The 18,355-nt window shown below is 37.5% G+C and overlaps 1 protein-coding gene across 3 annotated transcripts in view; it reads left to right on the top strand.

Moving 5' to 3' along the window:
• The first annotated feature begins 661 nt into the window (after window positions 1-661).
• The window catches only part of USO1 (USO1 vesicle transport factor), a 51,633-nt gene continuing 33,939 nt past the window's right edge, over window positions 662-18,355 (top strand). For 2 of the 3 annotated variants that reach the window (XM_063300369.1, XM_063300368.1), the window contains exons 1-5: window positions 664-825; window positions 4,385-4,471; window positions 4,581-4,645; window positions 5,487-5,566; window positions 14,912-15,012. In XM_063300369.1, coding sequence (XP_063156439.1) covers window positions 760-825; window positions 4,385-4,471; window positions 4,581-4,645; window positions 5,487-5,566; window positions 14,912-15,012 — 399 coding nt within the window. In that variant the 5' untranslated portion in view covers window positions 664-759. Of the gene's footprint in view, window positions 826-4,384; window positions 4,472-4,580; window positions 4,646-5,486; window positions 5,567-14,911; window positions 15,013-18,355 lie in introns of all 3 variants that reach the window. The other variant, XM_063300370.1, reaches the window with a different exon arrangement.

The raw sequence follows: 18,355 nt of genomic DNA, 5'->3' as shown, positions 1-18,355 counted from the left end.
TTTTTTTCTTGGAGACTAACATTTATAGCATTCGTCTCTTCGTACTGGAAGCCATTTTTCCCTTCCTGCGAATTGCCCACCAAGATTAATGCAGCAACCTAAGACATCGTGACGTGTTCAGAGACTGAACCTCAGAATTTATCGTTTTAGTTTTTAACTTTTAAAAACGTAGACTATTTGTCTCACATTCTGCACATGGGGGCGTCACCTCTATATTTTAGGGCGATCGTTTAAGAATAGTCCACTATTAACGCATTAAGATGTGAAGCTGAGGATAGTTTGAATTTCTATCGCCAGATCGTTATTAATGATATCGCTCAGATTACAGGAAAGTTCACTTTTCATTGACCTTGCTCCAATACTTTCCTTTTAGCCAAACGTAGAGTTCAGAGTTCAGTGGCAACAAACGCTTTGCTTTCCATTGACTTGATTGCGCTTTAAATGTTGAATATCTAAAATGACGAAACACAACATAAAACGAGAATCTTTTGCTTTAGGGAAGACACGGACTGCTCTTTCGGAGTTGAGCTAAAACTGGGCTGCGTTCGACAGCATACGACTTCCCAAGGGAAAAAGATGGAAAGATCTACTGAAAACGGAAGTTCTGTCTGTGGTCTATTGGTTTCTATCTCTATGGTGACTACCGTTCTGCCACGTCTTGGCGCAGGCGCGTTGAAGTTAGTGCTGACGGGAGTTGACGGGGCCGTAGTGGGGAGTTGCGGCCTGAGGAGCGCTCGGTGCTGAGACCGCGGAGACAAGATGAATTTCTTACGGGGCGTCATGGGCGGCCAGAGCGCTGGACCTCAGCCGTCCGGAGCTGAGACGGTGAGTTGGGCGATCTGGTGAAAAAAAGGCCTGGTTTGCGAGTCTTTCTCTGCACGGTGGCTCGTGGGACCCTCTTCCCGGCAAAAGCCCTGCTTTATAGACCCACATTATGCTCCTTGGCACACCGGGTGGCCTTTTCGCTACGTTTGCTACTGCCGAGTGGAGCTTTGACAGAGGCGTGAGGTTGGCGATGCCTCCGAGGTCACCGGTCTGTCGTACGTGTTTCTGTATAATAGTGTATAAAGGAGGCTGTGTCCACGTAAACAAAATGTATCGCAATGAAGCACTGTCTGGGATGATATAGGACGCGTTAATATTGTATTTAGTACGGTAAGTATATCTTTAAAAACATTTCCATTCATTTGCTTAACTTGCCACCTTGGCTTCTGTGAGCTGAGGGCCAGTGCTGTAGTCGCCCATTATCAAACAAATGGCCGCTGGCTCTGCTCTCTCTCTTTTATCTAGTGTCATTTCAGCAGAGTGAGCACGAGATGAGAGGACTTCTATTATTATAGTTGTTCCTAAGAAGGAATTTTATTTTCATTCTGTCTTGTGTCACCATATTGACAAATTATGAATACAAAGTCATTTATTTAGTGAGTTTCTTAAAAAATGTTGTAGTATACATTCCTGCGCAAAAGTTCTTGCATTTATAGATACTGTCAATAAGTCCTGAGAAAGTAACGTGAAACATGTATTCAAACATTTTGTATCTTTCTTACCCTTATGCTTCTTATTGCACCCAGCTAGATGATAACACCTAGCCAAACATGACTGACCTAAAAAAAAACTCAGCAAAGTTAGACCTAGTTAGTACCTGATAGAAGACCACCAAGATGTATTAGGGCTATAGACTAAGCTGGAAAAATAAAAACATCCTGGAATAATGTAATGCCAAACCACATCTGTATTGTTGCTAAAATAATAGATAGATATGTCACTGGGAGTTGAGTGTGACTTAAAGGAGACAGCACTAACAAATTGCCTCCCACATTGTTCAGTAGAAGATAATATTTTGTGACCTTTGATCATATTGCTATGTCAAAGGAAGAAACAACATTCTGCTTATTTTCTCAGCATATTGTAGATATTTCTGCTAACTAGGTTTTCTTCACCAAAGCTTCTGCAGAAGAATAGTTTTCTGCCTTCCTAAATGTTAAGAACTGTTATGGGGGCAAGCTGTTCCTGAATGAGGGAACAGCCACTGAGAAGGCCATCTTTCTCAGAGTATGGGAACCCACAGGGTTTCCCTCCCAGGTAGCACATATTGGAAGGACAGATTCCACTTGCAGTAGATGGGTCACAGCTAACAAGGACCTGAGCTGAAAGTACTATTCAAAAAGCAATTGCAATTGTGATTAGTAGTGTATACATTTGATAATAGTTGAGATTTAAACAGTACTGTGGATCTTTTTTTTTCCTGGGAAAAAAAGCAAATCATTGTTGGTAGATTACAAGTCTGAGAGGAGGAAAGATGAGTGGAGACAGGCTATTTAATTCTTGTCTGTCTGGTAATCTTTCAATGTAATGCCCAGTTGTTTTTCACCGAAGCAAACATATGGGTATTGTGGATTTCTCTTCTCCTACTTAGAGCTAAAAAAATACAAGAAGTTCAAGCATCTTTGCTTGCCTTTTTCTGTTGAAATGTGTAGCCTATCAACTTTGGTTGTGATTTTTTTCAAAAAAATTGGGGTAATAAAGCTGAGGTTCCAGTGTAAGACTTACATGTGCATGAGGAAAAAGAGAACTTAATGATGAATAACTCTTCTGATTTGTACCATAACTTTAGTATGGCTGTGATCATAAACATAAACAGGCATCTCCTTTTAATAAAAAGCACTGAGAACTTTGAAATAAATACATTTCAAATGAATAAATTTTGAGAGACTGTGTGGTGTAGTTAAGATGACAGATTAGGAGCAGGGAGACCCAGGTTCTAGTTCACCCTCTGTCACGGAAGCTCTCTGGGTGACTTTGGGCCAGTCACTTTCTCTCAGCCCATATACTTCACAGTGTTGTATGTGAAAATAGGAGAAGGGAGCACTATGCATCCCATCTTGAACTCCTGTAAAAAGGTGGAATCTAAATCTAATAATTAATAAAAACTATTCCTTGATAATGGAGAACTAATATCAAATGAACCCAAGTAGCAAAAACTCTTCTCATATGCTTTGTTTGGCTTTGGAGATGGCTGAAATGGGAGGGGTGAGCAGTCATAAACACTTGTTTTCCATGAAACTGAAAGATAAGTACCTTTCCCAGCAATAATGGTATAACTCTCAAAATTCAAAAACAGTATTTTGTACCCAAGTTTTCATCCCCCAGATCCATTTCACAGATTATGAAGATTCAGAGGCAATCAGGAGTGGGATTTTATTTATTTTTACATATATATATATCCCACCTTAATTATTTTTATTTGTCTGAAATGACAAAGGACATATTTAATTCATAAGAGGCAAAAAATACCTAGTTCGCAGAAGGATAGTATACATGAATTCCAAAGAAAACATATTCCACACAAGGCAAAATACATGCCACACTGTCCAAAAAGAACACAAAAGCATATCCTGCAGCAAAACAAGCACACCAGGTAGTGCACACATTTAACTGAAACAGATAAATAATGCTTCTCTATTCCTCACCAAAATGCTCCTTTCATGATTTCTAGGTTCTCCTGATGTTCTTTGCCCCTCTACTTCAGCCTTTTTTCTTTCTACACAGCTGTGCAATCTTCAAAACAAAGCACTTGGCTGCAGTATATTGTTAGTTTTATTTTTCAAGAATGTACTTGAAATTCACAGGGGACTCAGATACATTATTGAAATCAAAGTGGCCCTGGAAGCTGGCATTTGGTTTTGCAGCATACCAGCCTCTCTAAAATACATTTTAAAAAACTCTAAAATATATTAAAACCACCACCACCTCTTTTTTTCATATTATTATTATCATTAAGTATGAGGGCCAGTGAGGGCTAAAGGAAGTTAAGTTGAAGACTCTGAAGATAAATGATTTAAAAATTGATAACTGCAGTTGAACTAAGAAAAACACATGAGAGATGTAATAACTCCTGCATGAGTTGGAATTGTTACCTCAGTTCTTTAACAGCTTTTCAATCCTATGCAAATTTCCTGGGTTTCCTGGGTTATATTTTCAGTTGACATGTATTTTTAATTGTTTGTATGCCAAAAAAGATGAAATTCCTCATACATGTACATTAAGAACATATTAATTTTAATTAAGTTTGCACATTACATTAAAATGTGGTTTGTTCAATCATTTTTATCAAAGAAACAACAATTGGATAGGTTTGCACAACACACTAAGTCAAAATCAGGCATACCACTGTGTAGCTTTGCACTCTGTATGAATTCAGGTGAAGAATTCATACTCCTTTTATATAGAAACTGTACCATGTAACTGTACCATGTTTAATTTTGGTTATGATTTGAGAAAATCTATATGAATAAATTCTTCTGAGCTGTAACTGCCCTTGAATTTCAGCATCATGGAACCCTAGTTTTTGAAACCCTTTATAATCATTTTATTCCTGTTACAGATTCAAAAGTTATGTGACAGAGTAGCATCCTCCACCTTACTTGATGATCGCAGGGATGCTGTACGTGCCCTTAAATCTCTTTCAAAGGTATGTATGTGTTGTTCCTTAAATAAAACTTCCATTGCATGTGGCATCTATTTTCAATAGGACTTGGTAACTTTGTTTTAATTCTTTGCTCTGTTCTTGACTTTGACAGAAATATCGCCTGGAAGTGGGGAGTCAAGCTATGTCTCATCTTATACATGTTCTCCAGACAGACCGGTAAGATCTGTGATAGCATTTTAAAATATGCAAATAGGATCTTCCTATAATAAAAGCTGCAGTTGAATTCTGATTAAAATGTAAGTAATGTATTCATGAGAAGCAAATCGATCAGTATCTGTCCAATCAGTGTTTTCTGCAATAATGGGTTTTTATATCTCATTCTACTTTAGCAAATCCAAGAATCCTCAGAAATTATCAATTAACAAATTAATTGTAAGAAAATTGATCTGAAATGCATAGTACAGGTAGCCCTTGCTTATCGACCACTCGTTCAGCGACTGTTCAAAGTTATGACGGGGCTGAGTAATGAGACTTATAACTGGTCCTCGAAGTTGCGGCTGTTGCAGCATCTCCGTGGTTACATGATTGTGATTCGGGTGCTTGGCAACTGATGCACGTTTACAATGGTTGCAACGTCCCATGGTCATGCGATCGCCATTTGCGACCTTCACGGATGGCTTCCAACAAGCAAAATCAATGGGGAAGCCACCAGGAGGTCACATGTCATGGTCACATGACATCACACTTAACAACCACAGCCAGAACTGCTAAACTGCCATCATAAGTCAGGCACAGTCATGTGATTTTTTCACTTCATGACCATGTTGCTTAGTGACAGAGTTGCCAGTCCCAATTGCACTTGATAAGCGAGGACTACCTGTAGTAGTAGAGAAGACTGGCACAACTCCTGAACATGTTCCTTATCTAGTATTGGGTACTTTACAATAAATGGGCCTTAAATTGACACCAAAGATTATAATTATTCTAATGAACAAATATTTGCAACCTGTTGATGTTATACAGTTTATTCAATGAGAGATTGTCCTTTTATTTATAGTTCAGATTCTGAAATAATTGGCTATGCTTTGGATACCCTCTACAATATCATGTCCAATGATTTGGAAGAGGAAGAACAAGGTATGCACTTGATTTGTAAAAATAATATGTCCTTAACAAATAGATTTACTTAAGTTTATTTAATTTTGTGAAATAATTTTTAAAAATTACAGTGGTCTGCTTTGGTTATGCAAGACTGCATGAAGATTTGGCTGTCCCCTTCTATTATGCAGCGTTATGGCCACAGTAGATGTGATGCATATAAATCCAGTTTTAAGTTGATAAAAGGTACTTATTATATATGAACTCAAGGTACTATGACTATTTCAGAAAAAATAAGTTATAATCCAGGGTTTGATTTCCGCTCTCCCCCATCTTCTGTAAACTAATTACTGGATGGGAATGTACTGAATCCTTCCAACCTCTAGTGCAGCTGCGAAGAAATGAGAAAACGTGATAATGTGGGTGCCCAGCTCTTACGAAGGCACATTCATGTAATTCTAGATCATAGTTTAGGGTTGCATCCAAGCTAATCCAGTATCTCTTTCTTATTGCAGAAAAAAAATTGTCATAATCTTTTTGTTTTGGATTTTCATGTTTTATTTTTAATGTACTGTTAGTTACCCAGAATCATGAAAGTGAGATGGGCAGCATCTGAATGAATAAATAAATACATAAAACATTGTTTTAAATTCTAGAAGTGCATACTGAAGCACAGTGGTCACAGAAACTAGCTTGAATTATAAGTCAAAATAAATGAAGTAATTATGTTGGAATTTCTAAAGTTAAAGGTTCTCATTTCACTCTAGTTTTGAACTATTTTATTTACTGATACCACATTTAAGGTGTTTCATTCTATCTTCCTGAAAGCTACAAGCTCTAAATACCCTTTTGCTGTTTTAAAAATCCTTTCATGTCAGAGAAAGCAATCTTGAAGATTAAGCATAAAGGATCCAGTGTGATGAGGGCAAGGGATTGGAACTGAACCTGTTCTTTTATTAAATAGGCCCAATAAGAAACAAAGTAAATTGTTCAAGTGTGCTCTTTCCTAACCTTGGGGGAATGCCTTTGTAGTAGATCCTGCATCTGGGGGTCAACATCAACCCAAAGGAAAAGAAACCCTTCCTGTCTTAGGAGTTCATCCTCAAGACAATTGAGGTTCTGGTTTTAAAATAACAAAACATAGGGTTGCCATCAAAAGTATATTTTATTACAGTCCAAGACCAGATAATAAAAGTTAGCAATGCATAGGATATCATAGATATGATTCTGTGGTTTCACCATGACTGAAGGAGCTGCTCTTATGCTTTCTTGTTGACACCACCGCTATCCAGAGTAGCATGCAAGGTGGAGATGCTGAAGGCACAGTTGATGTTAATCACTCCCTTCTTCCCAGAAATCTATGGTTTTCCATCCTTGTGGAGATAACAGAGAATCTCTGTGGCATTTCCAGAAAAGTCTGGACATCCCATCTGAAGGCCCAGTTCTACACATGGTTTTGTGCTTGGAAGTTGAACAGGAACATCTTATGAATTCCATCCTCCCCTATTGGAAACCATCTTCATCTCTAGGCACCTAGCCTTCACCAGTATCTATTAAGTGACTGGCATACCTTTAGTAGCACAGAAGACAGACTTGTGGCACCAGCAGCAGCAGTCCTGGAACTACTGGGATTCTTACAAATACTGCAGGACCAAAGATTGAGGGCTGTGAGAAACTATGGGAACCAGTGGGGGAGGAAGAGGATTTCAGTGAGTGTGAGAAGAGGCAGTACAACCCAGAAATCCCACCTTAATTGGTTTGCTATAAGTCTGCCTGAGAACGAACTTGTACAGTTTTCAATATTATGTTTTTATCCTGCCTATCTTGGGTTTGCCACCTATATGGGTCTTGACAAAGGCTAGCAGCTAATGCATTATATCAGTGGGTTGCCACTTTGGGCTCTGTCCTCCTAGTCAGGTGAAGGGCATCCCTTCCTCAGAGTGCCAGCATCTTCTCTCTCCCAATCATTCACCACTTCTCCTCATGAAACGTATCATTGGTTCTTAGGGCTTTGCTGCTATCAAATCTATTAGGCAGATGCCCAATAGCATACTCACCTGGAAGACCGGGTTTTTTTTGGTAGCCATATTATCAGTTTTGAGGGTTAGAGAATGAGGGGCTGTCTCTGTGAGAGAAAATCTATACATGTCAAGATAAGATGGTGCTAAGACTAGACCTCTGCTTCATGCCCAATGTCTGTTCCAATTTCCACTGAGCACAAGGGATTGTACTCCCCTGAGTACACTGAGTCTCAGTTTCACTGAGACAGGGATTTCTGTCTAGACCCTTCCTGCCCTAGAGAACAAAGCTGGCACAAGCTGGGTGTGCATGGAGTGCTTAGAATATACCACAAGCATATACTAAATAGGCATTGGGTCTATCTGTCATCTATAAACTTGAGAATTCACCATCAGCGAGTGTGTCAGAGAATGTTTTGCTGTAGCATGTTCAGCCAGCACAGCTCCTCTCCATAGCACACCTGGTCAGAGTGCCAGCTACACCAACAGCTCTAACACTGGGAATTCTTCTAATTTGTAAGACACCAAACCATCCACATACATTAAGCATTCTAAGATAGAAAAGGGAGGCTCCATAGATCAATACTGAGGATGCTTTAACTTTGAACTGACCCTTCCTGGGCATACTAGTATAGTGCATCTTGTTCTTCCAGTTCCATCTTTGGTGACTAAGTATGGTAGCTGGGTTTAATGACTTAGTGCTTTTCACAGTCACTGAAAGGCAGTTATTCAAGTGACCAAGGATTATACTATTTTTCATTGTTCTTCCATTTCAAATTATCCAATAAAGAAGTTGCACTATGCTGAACTGAAGTCAGTGTATGTGTCTGAAGGGAGGGGCTTCATCCACAGGAAAAATCTTAAACTTTGACTTCTAACTAGAAGAGGAATAAATCTCTTTTCTTTAGCATCAATCTGGATTCTTCCTTTCAAAATCAGTTTTATAAAATTAATTGCACTTCTTTGCAGTATTAAATAGAAGATTGCTTTATTTTTTAAAACTTTCTCTTTCTTTCTCTGCTTTTACAGATGATTCTGAAGGTAAAAGAAACTGAGTATATATTAGCATGATGCATTTTAGTTGTAGTTCTAAGTATTAACTATTCACAACACTTACCAGTTTGAAAAAAGGATACTATATATTTGAAAATAGTGTTAGCTTTAGTACTTTTCTTACATCCACACACATGTCTAACTCAAAACTGTTTTGGTCCTCTTCATGTCAAGGGGAGCCATGCAATCATTTCAGTTATTATTGGAAACAAATATGGTTTATATCAGATATTGAAGTAAAATACCTGGAATATTTTTACTTACTTAAAGAGCTTTCAGTCATTATGCTCTTTAGAAATAATTGCTAAAGGCATTATTCCTTGAAGAATCTATAGGAGCAAATTGACTTCTTTGCAGTGTCCTTTTTAAACAGTGTTGGATCCATTAGCATGCATTCATGTACTTTCATAGGGGTTATTTTCTACTTAACATTGTATGTGATTCCTGATTTATCAAGCAGCTAATCTTCAGAAACTTTTGTTCTAATCCTCTACTAAGGATTTTAGAAAGAGTATAACATGGTTAATAGCATATTTATTCATTATATATACATAGGGCTTGCTTATGTTATCATTTTGGGAGTGTATTTGTTCTTCAGAAAATTCCTAAATGTATACTATGAGCTATTAATATTGAAAAGATTAACCAAAGCACTTATCCCAGTATTTTTAAGGAATATGGATATTAGATTGTTTTAATAATGACTTTTATTTATCAAATGTTGGGAAAAAATTGGAATAGCACCAAGGAATTTTAAATGCTTTATAGACTGCCACATCTTGAATGGGACAGATGCAAATTTCCTTGTATCCAGTGTGCTTGCAGTTGCAGTTGCTAATGTTGCCCTAACTCTATTTGAGCACCATCATCTTGGCTCCATCCCGTAGTGTCTGAAGGAGTGGAGCCAGTTGGAGAAGATGGTCTCTAAAGATCAATGATGGGCTGTAATTAACAGCTGTTTATTTGCCACAGTTGTGGGGAATAAGGTTAATTAGAGGTAAAACAGGGTTGAATTGAAATTCCATCATCCCTATTCAATAGAATTGTGGAACTTATTTAGGAAAGTTTAATGAGATTTCTGTGAATGTAATGTAATATTGTAAGTAGACAGGTCCAGAAAAATTACTAGCCTGCAGAATATTTACTAGCCTTATTAAGGCATAAGAGAGGAGGAAGAGCTCCAGTAGCCAATTACTGTGTATATGCTTGGAACAGAGGAAAGAACTTCCCTCCACCAGAGTTGTAGATGAATGGCAAAATTCTCTGTACTTTGTCTACCATAAGCTCAGTAAGTAAAGGTAAAGGTTTCCCTTGACGTAAAGTCCAGTCATGTCCGACTCTAGGGGGCGGTGCTCATCTCCATTTCTAAGCCTTAGAGCCGGCGTTGTCCGTAGACACTTCCGGGTCATGTGGCCAGCATGACGACACGGAACGCCGTTACCTTCCCGCTGAAGCGGTACCTATTGATCTACTCACATTTGCATGTTTTCGAACTGCTAGGTGAGCAGGAGCTGGGACTAGCAATGGGAGCTCACCCCGCCGCGCGGTTTCGAACCGCCGACCTTCCGATCGGCAGCTCAGCGGTTTAACCCGCAGCGCCACCGCGTCCCATATAAGCTCAGTAGCCTGCATAAAATTCTTTGTTATCTATATCTTGCCAGGCTAGTGCTAAAATTCAAGGCTGTTACACTGTTGATATTATTGATATTGTTGTTATTATTATTCCGTCAAATACAGAGAAAGGCTATTACACCGAAGTTTCTGCTTAGATACAAATACATGTTATGCCCACCACCATGACAACAAAAGGAAGTTGAACATGAGAAAGGTTATACACAAAAATGTTTTTATTAGGAATCATCATCATCATCATCATCATTTATTACTGTCTCAGACCAGTATTCTAGAGGTAGATTTGAGTTGTTGGACTCCATGGACAAATACGGGCGCTTCCACCACTTGCCATTTCATGAGAGAACCTGCATATGTGGTTCACCAGCCATTGAAAATATTTTTCATATTTTGTTCAATTGCCAATTATATGTACCCATTAGGCTTAAATACTTATCATCCCTGTTAGAAAGAACAGTACACTGGGATCCAAACCATAGACTGTCTTACTTCCTCCTGGGTTCTAATGTGCATATTGTATGCAGAACTGCTAAGTTTATAACTAAGGCAGCAATCATAAGAACCAAATACAGTGAACAAATTGGGATATCCTGAAGGGAGATTCATACATCTGATTACTGACTCCTTGTATTATCGCATATGTATTGTATTACTGTATTTTCTTTTGTCTATCTTCTTTCTGGAATTAGACAATGTATTGTATTTTATTTTATTCAATTTTATTTTATTGATAAGGTCACAGGACTAATCAATTAATAAACTACTAATTAGGAATCAATATGCAGTCAATACACAAGAAGAATATTTTTTTCATCTTTCTACCAATTTTTATACTTCACTGTAATTCTTGCTGTCGTTTCCTGCATAATCTTCTCTTTTTTTTATTTTTAACTTCTTGAAACTCAAATCATCTTCCATCCATGGAATTGGAAGTACAGCATTTTGATACTCTTCAACTTCTGAGTTTATCGGATCCCATGCTGTCTAAATTTGTGAAATAGCAATGTTATACTAGGCTCCTTTATTTTTCTTAGGGGATAGAGCATGATCTCCTGCCAAGAGCCTTTCTGAGTGTTTAAGACTGCAAATAGACTTTAAAGCCTTGTTTGCTACATCTTGCACCTGCAGTTGTCTTTAGGATAATGTGGTAAAATGGTGTGAGAAGGACTAGAAAAAGCAAAGCAAAGTAAAACTTATTCCCAGGACTGCATAAAGCATTAAATCATAGAATTTCTGCTGGAATGGAACTGAGGCAAGCACACTTAAGCCTTGTGGGGAATGGCATAGACATTGACACGAAAGAGTAGCTCTGTAGTACAACAGGGAAGGCCTTAGATCATCTTTTTTTTACACCAGTTGGTAGGCTGAGAATACACATGATCAAATGGGGTACAGTACTCCATTGGATCAGGAATCTGTATATGTGGCTGCCAGCACATCTCCTACTTTACCCTTTGTTAGGGGTGAATTGTTGCACACTACAGGACCTTGCTGTAGACAGTTAGCAAGCACTGGAATATGCATAACAGTGGAAAGAAATATGACTTGGTGCATAGGCAAGACTTGCAGATGTGATTAAATCCTCCTGGTATGAGAATAAGATCATGTCTCTAGTATTTTCTTCATTTCTGTCCTAACAGTCAGGAACCACGCTGAGACAAGGAATAGGTCTCTAGTGTTTATTACTGCTACATAAGACAGAAAATCCTAACAAACTGAAGAAGCATGAGAAAACCCATACAGATAAACCCCAAAAGTCAAGGCGGGTCTGTTCTGAGTCTCTTTGAATGACAGCTCAACTCCTCACTACTACGCATGCGTTTTCCCCCCTGGATAGGGGCCCCCTCCTGCTCACCATCAGTGCTCATGACAATTTCTCACACTAGGCCTCCTCTATGAGATGCACTTGTTTTAAAAAAACATATCTACTTTAAACATTGAGTCAATCCTTTAGTAAATATGTTGACAGCTCTCCTTTGTTTTCTCATTCAAAAATTGGAGGTGGAGATGAGGGAGGATGTTCTATGGCTTGTTTTACAGTTCAGGATTATTTGTCACTACCATTGTTACTGTAATGCACTTTTTTCATTCTTGTATTTTTATAATGATAGATTATACACTTTTATGTTCAATGGTACGTAGCATATCTATTTCATAGTTAATAGGTATCTGTCTCGTAGTTAATGAGTAATATATTCTGTAGTTATGAAATAGATTTCACAATGAACAGGTATCTATCTCAACTACATTATCCATTTTGCTCAGCAGATAGTTACAGATTTTTTTATGTAACACAGTCTTATAATTCTGAAATGAAATATGTCAGTGATACTGACCTCTTGAGTGCAAGGAGTAGCAACTCATGCAAGGTCAGAGTGGGAAACTCTTCACTTTGGCCTTTTCAGTTCTGAAGAAGGAAAGTCAGGCAACAAAAACGGTATTTGTAGCCAGTATGTAACCAGCATTGTATAAGTGGCTGGTTTCCCATTAAGAGTTTCTTAACAGGGAACAGCCAGTATGAGAGAAGCTGTGATTTGATATAAGTAAGAGGCCGCTCAGATCAGCATTAATGAAGTGACCATTCAGAGATCTAGCCAGAGATAGGTTCCAGACTCTCACAACTGGAACAGCCAATAGGAGTTGGCATAGTGTATTGGACAATGCTCATTGAAGGTTTCTGCAATCATTCTTGTTCTAGAAGTCACTCTCCTGCTGCAAAGTCATTCACATCTCTTGGGCAGTGTTCATTTGAGGAACACACTTTCCATTGGAAACTGCTGCAAGATGAAGACCAGACCAAAGGGTGGAGTGGACTGGTATCTGCAACTTTTATCTTAACCAACAATACTAGTCCAAGAAAAGAACCCTACTGTTGACTAAAAGCCAAGAGACATCTTAATAAGAATTCAATCTTTAAAAATAGAGAAACTGAGAATTAAATCATAATGTTTATTCATATTAGTTTATTCATGAATATATCATAAAATTTGGCTCCAATACTAATCCATTGTATAACAAGTAGAATATCTGTATTGTGCAGTTCTGTACAAGGGTTCTATATGGTACATAGTGTATGAAATTTAGAACTAGTCAATGAAATAATGATAAATTATTTCAGATACATCTCAAGATGGATATGCTGTCCCGTCTAAAGACTTAGGGTGTCTCAGGATAGAAAAATCATACTTCAGAATAACCTTATAATAGAATGTAACTTCATGGCAAAAATAATAAATCCATTAAAGTAAGCTTAGAATTAACAACACTAACTGTAAAACTAGATGAAATATATATAAAAAAACACAAATTACCATATCTATCTATCATATTTCTACACCGCCCATCTCAAAAAACGACTCAGTAACAACAATCCCACAAGTGACATTTAGTCTCCAAACACACAGTGAAAAAGAACTATCTTCACTGACTTCCTGAAAGTAAGCAACATGGAGCCATCCTGGCTTCCCAGGGCACTCTATACCACAAGGCCAGGGATGCTACAGAGACGACCTGTTTTTGACTTCCATTCCCCTAGTATCCCATGAATTTCTGAAGCATCATTTCAGTTTGAATTCATAGAACAGATTCAATTTAGAGAAGATAAATCCCACAGATAAAAGGAATGTGAGTCCTAAAGGGCTTTATAGATCACAACCAAGACATTGAATTATATTTGAAAACCTACTGTGTAATTTACAGCATAGTATCTACAGCACAGGTGTTATCCTGCTGTAACGGCTCTCACTTGCCAGCAAGCAGGCTGACAGTTTCTGAACAAGCTGCAGTTCCTAGACAGTCTTCAAGGCCTGAAGTAGAGAGAGCTACAGTAATTCAATCATGCAGTGATGAAGTCGGTATTGCTAGGTGAAGGCCTTCCTGGTCACAGCTACCACCTACCAATCAAGAAAAAAACAGTCTGAGAAAATTTCCATGTTGCAGATCTCTCCTTTGGGAGGCATAATTGGAGAGGACAAAAAGCTGTGTTATATTCATAAAAACGTAACTCCATCTCACTAGGATTCAGCTTTATCTTATCTCATCCCATCCAGTCCCTCACAGGCATCAGACACCCAATGAGGAAATCCACAGCATCTCCTGCTTGGCCTAGGTTGGAGATGCATAACAAGTATCTTCTACATCTGCAATTATCACCGCACCCCAAACTAATGGACAACCTCTCCCAGCAGTTTCATATAGTTGTTGACCAGCAAAACCTATGGCACTCCACAAAGATAGGCTAAGGGACTCCTCCCCCCACAATATTAGTTGGAAGTGGAAGGAAGGAGTAGAACCACTATTAGGCAATTTCTGAATATGAACAGACTAATGCCACCATATCATATTGCTTTACTACAAATACTTAGGTAGAGCATATTTTTGAATGTTTATATAATATAAATATTTGTTAGAAAGAATGGGTTAGGAATGCATATGTTTGTTATCAAAACATGTTCATTCTTACCAGTGCATCAATTTTGTTTTACTTTTCCTTTAGCATTTACTATTAAGTCTAATACCTAAAGTCATGAGATATTCTTATATAACATGTAATGTATGTATAATTGGTGATAGCGTATGTTGTTCAACTGAAGTTCACCTTTTTATATCTTTATTATAATTATTGCAAATTGTCCTTGTTGAGAGCTCTAAACAGTACTATATCTGGTCTTTAACATTACAGAAGAAAATTCACAGAAACAAATGGAAGATTTTGGAAGTCAGTTTACTGAAATTTTCATTAAGCAACATGAAAATGTCACTCTTCTGCTGACTTATTTAGAGGTGAGAGTTGCTTTTCTTTAATTATTAAATAAACATTTCATTTAACTGTGACATTGCTATAAATAAAGTATAGTAATTTCAACAGTATTTTATATCAATGTTTCAGATTATTTCAGAAATTTTTGGCAGAGATAAGATAACCTCAGTCACACATTCTACTGTTCACTGTAGCTAGGACTAGATATTTAACAGCAAATACAGAATTCCCAGTCAACCATTTCTTTCTGATACGTATTTTGAAAGAGGCATTTTGCAAGGAGTCATATGAAATACATATGAGAGTAGGGGAAGGGGCAGAACTTAAGGTGATTCCTACCATTTCTTTTTCATACTTCTAATACTGGACCAGTGGATGAAGGTTGGTAAGAACGAACTGCAGTGGAAAAATTTTAGTGAGAGATCCCCACTGTAACCACTTCTCTACTACAGATGTCCCACCACTGTTTTGCACAGGGAAGGTGGATACAAAATGAGGGATATTTTAGCTTCCTTTTGCCTCTGATGACTCACTTGAGTATTCTCAGTTTAACCAATTACTCAAACAGGTTTAACCCACATATTTTGTTTGTATTCTACCAGAAAAAAAAGGAGATATTGTACTTCGTTTTTTTCAGATGTGCAATTTGGGGCATTCTAGGGGCCCCAAAAGAGGTGGGAACCCAGTGGCATGTGGGCCATAGTTTGACCATGTGTGAAATGCTGGATTGGAATCATCTTGTATACTCCCTTGTTCCTCCTCTTCTAAGGATGAAGATTCCTCTGGGAGGGTCATAACAAACTGCAACAATCTCTCGTTCACATTTTTTGCTTTCCTCCCCAGCCCACATCTGTATTGTGGGAATAATACAGGATAGCTGTTTTTTTTATATAAGACTTTATTAAAGTTTCAAAAATACAAATAAAATACAAAGTATAGAAAAGATTGAAAGAAAGACTAAAAAAAAGACAAATTAAAAAAGTGTAGAAATAATTAGGAATACTAAAGAAGTAACTTCTGACCTTCTTCAACACAGATATATAATACATTAATCTGTTAAACATTAGTAAACATTTCTATAAGCTATAACAACTTAATTGTCAAAACCCCCCAAAAACTTCATTTTTTTTTTCAGATATAAGCAAAAAGTCCAGAAACGGTTTCCACATAGAAACAAATCCATCCAGGTTATCCCTCTTATCCATGCTGTCAATTTTGCCATCTCTGCCAGTTCCATTACTTTCACCATCCATTCTTCCCCTGAGGGAATTTGTGTATCTTTCCACCTATGCGCATACAAAAGTCTTGCTGCCATTGTCATATACAAAAACAAAGTCCCAATTTTTTTTTCAAGTTGTTTATCCATCAAACCCAAAATAAAAAGTTCTGGTTTCAATTGTACATTCATTTTAAAAATCTTTTGGATTATAGTACATATTTGTTCCCAATATTTCTTAGCCTTCTCTCAGGTCCACCAAAGATGGTAAAATGTACCTTCACCCTGGGAGCATTTCCAGCACATTTGATATCCCTTTATACATCTTTGACAACTTATCAGGTGTTAAATACCAATAGTACATCCTCTTATAAAAGTTCTCTTTCAAGTTATAATTCAGTGTAGATTTCAAGCCTTTGTTCCACATATTCTCCCACTGATCAAGCATAATATTATGTCCAAAATTTTTTGCCCATTTGATCATACAGTCTTTAATCATTATAAAATAAGGCAAAAGGCCTCAGCTTGTAAGCTGCTTTTTTAACCTTCAGACCCTTTATCCTTTCATCCTGTCTGATATCTCTATTTAACACTTCCAAGCCTAAAATAAAAAGTAAAGGAGACAAGGGACATCCCTGCCTTGTCCTGTTCTGTATTTCACATGATTTAGTTAGTTCACCATTAACAATAATACAAGCCTGTATATATCAACTTAATTCCTTGAATAAAATTTTCTCCAAAGTCCATATTTTCCAAAACTTTGAACATAAAAGACAATTCAAATTGTCAAAGGCTTTCTCTGCATCCAAGAAAATCAGCACCACCTGTTTTTCATTATTCTTTATTAAATTTATATCACCGCCCATCTCCCCCAGTGGGGGACTCTGGGTGGTTTACAATAAATAGCATTAAAACATAGCCACATAAAAATTACATTAAAATATACATAAAAACAAACGTAACATCCAAGTGGAGATGGATCACTAAGCAGTGCCATCCCCAGGTGGAGCTATCATTATGATGTTGTAAATATTCAATAATGTCCAACACTATTCTCACATTGTCTCTTAGTTGTTGTTTAGGTAAAGAAAAACCACTTTGATCTTCATGAATAAAGTTTTGTAAAATCTTTAATCTGTCAGCCAATATTGAAGTAAATCATTATTCAAAAGTGAAATCGGTCTATAATTCTTAAAGTCAAATTCTGTCCTTCCCTTGGTAACAATGCTATATTGGCCTCTTTCCATGCATCTGGCATTGCAGATCCCTGCAATACAGAATTCATCAGCCTTTGAAAAGGTTGAAGAAGTTGATCCTCAAAACATTTCTAATATAAACTTGACAAGCCATCTGGACCTGGTGCTTTCCCTAGTTTAATCTTTTTTATAGCTTCAGCTATTTCAAAGGTTGTTCATGGGATTGTTCATAATTTGTCTCTGTTACTGTGAGAGTTTTGGTAATTTTTTTTTCCCAAATATTCATCAATCTTTTCCAAAGAGACCTCCTGTTTTTTTATATAAATTAGAATTAAAATCATGAAATGACTTTTGAATTCTCTCATTGTCTATTAAAGCAGTCTCCTTGAATCTTTAATATTTTCTTTTCTCTCTCTTTCCTTAATTTATAAGCTAACCATCTCCCTGGTTTATTTGCAAATTCAAAATGTCTCTGTTTGGCATATTCCAGTTTAGTGTCTATTTCTCTCACAATTAAGATAGATAACTGCCTATCATCGCCCTTCACAAACAAGGAACAGGATACAAAAAGACAGCGAAGGCACTGAATGTTCCTAGAGACACAGTTGGAAGCATAGTTCGCAAGTTCAAAGTCAAAGGAACAGTGATGACACTACCTGGACGGGGCAGAAAAAGGAAGCTGTCAATGGCTGCAACCAGATTTCTGGGAAGGCAGATAGAGAGAAACTCTCGAGTGCAAAAGACCTGCAGCAAGACTTGGTGGCAACAGGCACTGAGGTTTCAGTGAGCACAGTAAGGCTCGTACTAAACACAGAAGGTTTCCATGCCAGAACTCCCAGACGTACACCACTACTGACCCAAAAGCACAAGAAAAGTCAGCTCCAGTATGTTCAAAATCATATAAATACGCCACAGAAGTTTTGGGAATCTGTTCTGTGGAGCGATGAAACAAAA

Source organism: Candoia aspera, chromosome 4 (assembly GCF_035149785.1).
Source record: "Candoia aspera isolate rCanAsp1 chromosome 4, rCanAsp1.hap2, whole genome shotgun sequence".
Classification (NCBI taxonomy): Eukaryota; Metazoa; Chordata; class Lepidosauria; order Squamata; family Boidae; genus Candoia; species Candoia aspera.
Note: the sequence above shows the minus strand (reverse complement) of the source record. Positions and strands in the feature narration are given on the sequence as shown.